Source organism: Antrostomus carolinensis, unplaced genomic scaffold, assembly GCF_000700745.2.
Source record: "Antrostomus carolinensis isolate BGI_N321 unplaced genomic scaffold, ASM70074v2 scaffold19210, whole genome shotgun sequence".
NCBI classification, from domain to species: domain Eukaryota; kingdom Metazoa; phylum Chordata; class Aves; order Caprimulgiformes; family Caprimulgidae; genus Antrostomus; species Antrostomus carolinensis.
Genome location: NW_010289302.1, coordinates 587 through 6594, shown reverse-complemented (window position 1 = coordinate 6594; position 6008 = coordinate 587). Strand labels below are relative to the sequence as shown.

The 6008-nt window shown below is 47.3% G+C and overlaps 1 protein-coding gene across 1 annotated transcript; it reads left to right on the top strand.

Annotated features, from left to right (window-relative positions):
- Nucleotides 1-668: 668 nt before the first annotated feature.
- On the top strand, nt 669-5082 carry LOC104519350 (perilipin-3; the record flags this gene model as incomplete). The annotated part of the gene is made up of 9 exons (XM_029085469.1): nt 669-742; nt 1252-1447; nt 2076-2158; nt 2490-2564; nt 3213-3338; nt 3456-3552; nt 3984-4183; nt 4373-4501; nt 4591-5082. Coding segments are annotated over 9 exons (1472 nt in total), but the record flags the coding sequence as incomplete, so codon positions are not given.
- Nucleotides 5083-6008: the final 926 nt, after the last annotated feature.

Here is a 6008-nt window from a genome sequence, read left to right as displayed (position 1 = left end):
GGAGGTTTAGATGAGATATTAGGAAGAAGTTCTTCACTGTGAGGGTGGTGAGACACTGGCCCAGGTTGCCCAAGGAAGTTGTAGATGCCCCCTCCCTGGAAGTGTTCTCGGCCAGGCTGGGTGAGGCTTTGAGCAACCTGGTCTAGTGGAAGGTGTCCCTGCTGATGGCAGGGGGGTGCTTAGCTTTGAGGGCCCTTCCAATCCACACCATTCTATGATTCTATGATTTCCTTCAAGTCCTTGGCCAGCAAAGAGCCTGTGCAGTGGGAAGCTGAGCCACAAGTATCTCTAGCAAAGAAAATCCATGACAGAAGATAGTTGTCACCCACTTCTAACCTGCAGCTTTGAAGCCAGTCATACGTTATCAGCAATAACATAAGTAGGATGGTTATTTAGTTTAAAGTATTTGGCTGTTTGGGGATTGAGGTGACTTTGTACAGTCCTTCTCCTACATAAATATTTGCACATGATAAATCATGGAGCCTCTCAAATATCTTCACACCCTTGCAAGGAAGATTAGCAATGCCACGCTGATGTTCCTAGGACATGCTGAATGATGGATCCCAACTTTGCCTTCTGATTTTCAACAGTTTTGCTAAGACTTGAATTTACCAGAGGAAATTTAAGTGGTATTCATGCTGTTACACTCTCATTTTTTTCCCTTTCAGCTGCAGTTGAATTCAGTATGGCATCAGAAAAGACCACAAAGAAAGATCTGCTGAAGGCTGAGGAACAGCAGCAAGCGGTAGGTGCCAGGGCAGGTAATACTCCAACATGCACCAGATAAACTACCTGCTGACAGATATGCTGGTAAAATAACTTCTGTCAGCACCTCAAAACCAGGCTGGAAGCAGCAGAAAGATTAACTGTATGAATTTGTGGCTAAATCTCAAATCAGTTCATACAGAAGCTAACTTTTTTTTTTTGCTCAAGAGAACACTTCATGCCTGGCTCAAGGAATGCAAGTCATTGTGAAACGTGAGCTGTTTCAGGTCCAATATCCACCCCTGGGTTTGGTGCTGAAGCCCAGTGTGACTCAGAACTGATGAGCCCAGAGCCTGAACTTGTCATCCTGGCTTGTCCCTGACTTGCTAGTGGTCTTTGGATGAGTCCATTCAACTCAGAGTTTAAGAAGGACAAGGAGACAGACTGGATGTCCCCTTAGGACCTTTCTGGATAGACACATGGTTTGTATTCACTCACCAGATAGAGGCTGGACCTCTAATGTCACTTATTTCTCTTGGGTTTTAGAGTGCTGTCAGTCGGGTAACCAGCTTGCCCTTGCTCAACTCTGCATTCAACCTGGTCTCATCTGCCTACAACTATACCAAAGAGACACATCCTTACCTCAGCGGTGTCTGCAACGTGGCTGAGACTGTGGCTGCTGTGGCAGTGGGCAGCGTGGTTGGTGGGGCACAGCCCATCCTGAACCAACTTGAGCCACAAAGTAAGTGAAGAGGCTGGAGTGAGCCTTTCTGCAGAGGAACAGGTGGGGAGGGGAGTTTCCTGTGCCTCTTGGGTGATACCCAACTCCTACAGCACATTGTTCTAGTTAATTGGAGCACTGAGTCTTCTACTCAGCAGCTCCCAGCTTCACCCACTGAATTTCATGGACATGAAACTGTTACTAGCAGAAGCAAAGCTATGATGCTATGATTCTATGGTCTCACCTGTGGTTTCTTTAAATCACTAAGCAAAAACTCCAGGCTTTTCTCTTTGTCACTCCAAGTTATGAACATCCCACCTGGTAGTAGCTCAGTCTGCCTCATCTCAACACTTTTCAACCCTTTAATTTCCCTACCCACCAGGGGCAAGTATGATGCTCCAGTTGGAGCAGTGTGCTGTCAATAGCTAGACAGCTGGGATGGCAAAATGGAGACTATTTGAATCTGACAAATTGTAGTGGCTGGTCACTTTTTAACAAGACACCCTCCACACACACACACACCACCCCAGAACAGTGACACTATTTTTTTGTTTGTTTGTTTTCATGAATGTGTCCTGAATTGGCCATTGTAAGGTCAAAAACCCCTCTCCAAATTGAAGAATAAACTGGTACCTGTTGTCTTTTCTAGTTGCCCTCGTAAATGAATATGCCTGTAAAGGACTGGATCAGCTGGAGGAGAACTTGCCTTTTCTTCAGCAGCCAGCAGATAAGGTAAGGTAAAGGCTTGTCCTGGGGAAGCCATGACTTGATCTCTTGCTTGATGGAACTGTTCTAGGTACAAAAGAATATGGGGAAATAAATTTCAGGAGCACTGTTTTGTCATGTCAGTCCCTGGTTTGAGCTAGAGGAGGCACTGCTAGCTGATGGAAGCTGGAGATATGCCTTCATCATGTGGAAATGAACATGTCTATGTAAATACAGGGGTACTGGCTTCCCCAGTTCTCCCACGAGCACAATTTAGCCACTGGGAAAAGCTACTTCAGAAAGGGAAAACATATTTAAGAAAAAAAAAAGTATCTTTCTCTGCCTCTCCCTGTTGTAGGTCATCTCAGACACCAAGCAGCTGGTTTCCACCAAAGTTACATCTGCTATGGATGCTGCCTGTGAGGCAAAAGGAGCAATGGCTGATAAAGTGACTGAAGCTGTGGACCTCACTAAAAATGTTGTTGGGGACAGTGTCAAGCTGACTAGGTCAATGGTCACCTCCACTGTTAACAGTGCTGTGGAGGCTGCCCAGGGTGCCAAGGACCTTGTGACCACCAAGGTGACTGAAGCAGTTGACCTCAGTAAACACATTGTGGAGGACAGTGTTGAGCTGACCAAGTCTGCAGTTGCTTCTACTATTGTCAATGCTGTGGAGGCTGCCCAGGGTGCCAAGGACCTTGTTACCACCAAGGTGACCGAAGCAGTTGACCTCAGTAAACACATTGTGGAGGACAGTGTTGGACTGACCAAGTCTGCAGTTGCTTCTACTATTGTCAATGCTGTTGAAGCAGCTCAGGGTGCCAAGGACCTTGTGACCACCAAGGTGACCGAAGCAGTTGACCTCAGTAAACACATTGTGGAGGACAGTGTTGGACTGACCAAGTCTGCAGTTGCTTCTACTATTGTCAATGCTGTGGAGGCTGCCCAGGGTGCCAAGGACCTTGTGACTAACAAGGTGACAGAGGCAGTGGATCTCACTAAGCACATTGTGGAGGACAGCGTTGGACTGACCAAGTCTGCAGTTGCTTCTACTATTACTGCTGCTGTAGGGGCTGCCCAGGGTGCCAAGGATCTTGTGACCAACAAAGTGACTGAAGCAGTGGACCTAACCAAAGGGGCTGTTCAGGATGGTGTTGAGAAGACCAAATCAGTGGTCACTTCTACAGTCAGTACAGCTCTGGATGCTGCATATGGCACCATAACTAGCAAAATAAATACAGCCTTGGAGCAGAGCAGAGAAGCTATCCAGGAGGGTGTGGAGATGACTAATTCAGTGGTGACCAACAGCATGAGCAAAGCCAAGGCAGTGAGCCAAGCAGTGGCAGGTGGTGTGGAGTCTGTCCTGGGTATATCAGAAGATCTGGTGGATCACTACCTCCCAATGACAGAGGAGGAACTAGGTGAGAAAATGCTTAGCTGGCGGTTGTAAATACAACTCCTTTCCCACATGACTAGAGAGCACCTGACACTGCAAGATGCATCTTCTGAAGTAGACAGGTAGCTCTGAATTTGCCACCAAGTTGGCTGTCGACACTGACTTGCCACATGGTATGGGACAGAGCTCAAGCATTTGCTAGCTGGTCCTTGCCCATCAGCCTCAAGGCAAATAAAGACGTGGGTACATGCTTCAACCTATCTGTCAAGTCTGCTTATCTGAAGAGAAGGTGTTGAGCAGGGTCTAGCCTACCTTTCATATCTACCAACCTCTACTGTGTACACAGCAAGCTTCAGCCTTCATGTTTTCCAACGGGTGATCTTAGCTCTTCGCCTCCACTTCCAGCTGGGGGAGTAGAGTGGAGCACAGCAGCATCTCTGTTCTTGTTTCCTCCAGGTGAACTGGCCACTGCTGTGGAGGGATCTGGTATGGCTTCTGTGGAGGAGCAGAAACAGCAGCAGAGTTACTTTGTGCGTTTGGGTTCCCTCTCTAACAAAGTCCGTCACCGAGCCTATCGGCACTCGCTGAACAAACTGCAGCGCGTTAAGCAGAGCACCCAGGACACTCTGTCACGACTACAGCTGGCAATTAAACTGGTACAAACATGCTGCTTCCTTTTTCCTCCTGTCTGTAATCTCCCTGCCCTACTATCCAAATGGAAGCTCTTCCTCCATCCTGCACCAGCTGCTTGTCACCTTGGATCCCTCCCTGGGAGGGAGTTGCTCATGCTTCTCTGATTGTGTGTGCTTGCAATACAGCTGTTCCTTTCATTTTTTCCCCATCAGATCGAATCTGTCAAACAAGAAGTTGGCCAGAAGCTTCTAGATGGGCAGGAAAAGCTCCATCAGCTGTGGGTGGACTGGAGCCTGACCCAACCCAAAGGAAACCAAGTTAAAACTGCCTCCCAACCAGAGGTATCCCTAGAAGGTTGTATTTAATCAGGCCTCTGGTGAATGGGGTACATCTCCTCTGCTCCAGTAACTGAGCTGTATCTCTTTCCCAGCAGGTAGAGTCACGGACTCTAGCTATGCTGCGAATCATCACCCAGCAGCTACCACCCATTTATGAGAATCTGAAAGCCAGCATCCAAGGCCTCCCCAGCAACATCCAAGAAGCTGTGTATCAGGCCACTCGAAATATCCACAAGCTCCGTAGTTCTTTTGCCAATGCTGTGTCTTTCCAGGACCTCTCCAGCACCACCCTGACCCAGAGCCAGGACTGTGTAGCAGAAGCCCAAAGGTCCCTAGATGACCTGTTTGAGTACGTAACTCAGAACACCCCTCTGAACTGGGTTGTGGGTCCCTTCAGGGCGATAGCTAAAGTGTCACAGGACAGCAGAAAGGAGAAGAAGAAAGATAAGGTGACTGATAGAAAATCACCTCTGTTAGAAAAGGCTACATCTTCAAAGAAGGTGGCTAAGACACCCAAAGAACCAAAGGGAGGAGCTGGGATCCCAGGGAAATGGTGTGAACTGCTGGAGAAGCTGGAAGAGAAGGTAGAGAAAGACACAGAGGTAGCACTGGTTGCAAAGGAGACAAGAACTAATGCACCAGAGGAAGATCTTAAAAAAAATCCCAGCTCTGCTGGCCAGGGAGCTGGAAGAGAAGGTAGAGAAAGACACAGAGGTGGCCCTGGCTGCAAAGGAGACAAGAACTAATGCACCAGAGGAAGATATCTCAAAAAAATTCCAGCTCTTCTGGCCAGGGCTCCCTGGCTAGAGCAGCGCTTCATCTTTTAACTGTGTGTCCAAGCGCCGTTCGTGCCCAACGTGCCTCCTGCTCTCTCCCTGTCCCAGACTGAGTTGACAGTAAGATGTAGTTTACAAGGAGATTTGATAACCAAGGTGGGGTTATTCCATATCTTGATTTAATATTTCTTTAACTGGTGCTGCTGCACGGAAAGGGAAGATGGGGACCTGTCCTTCAGGTTTTAAGTCAGCCCAGCTGCGTGTGTGAAGGGCTAATTCTTGCTGAGACAAGTTGTGGGAGAGAAGAAGCGATCTCAATTTATTTTTAATGTTGGATTATTTTTTTTTTAAATTCATTCAAGCTGCAGAGATCTTGTGAGGATGATGCACTTGACCTTTGATATCATCTCCCTCCTTCTGCAAGTTTAAAAATACATATTAGAGACACGACTTCCTTTCTGCCTGCTGAGTTTCCGGCAAGGCTCAGCCCTGCAGCAGACCAGGAACGGCTGGGGGCAAGAACCTGCTGCTTAAAAACAACAACAACAAAAAAGAGATTTCTCTTTATGGATCAGCCAAACAGTTTTTTTATTTTTCTTTTGTAGAGGAACATTTAGCAAGGTGGGATTTTTCTTTCAAGCATGCCAATTTGCAGTGGGATTATCTTTCCTAGTCATAAATGACTTGAGGGATCATCGGTTTGTGTGTGAGTAACTCCATGAATGAAACTTTTT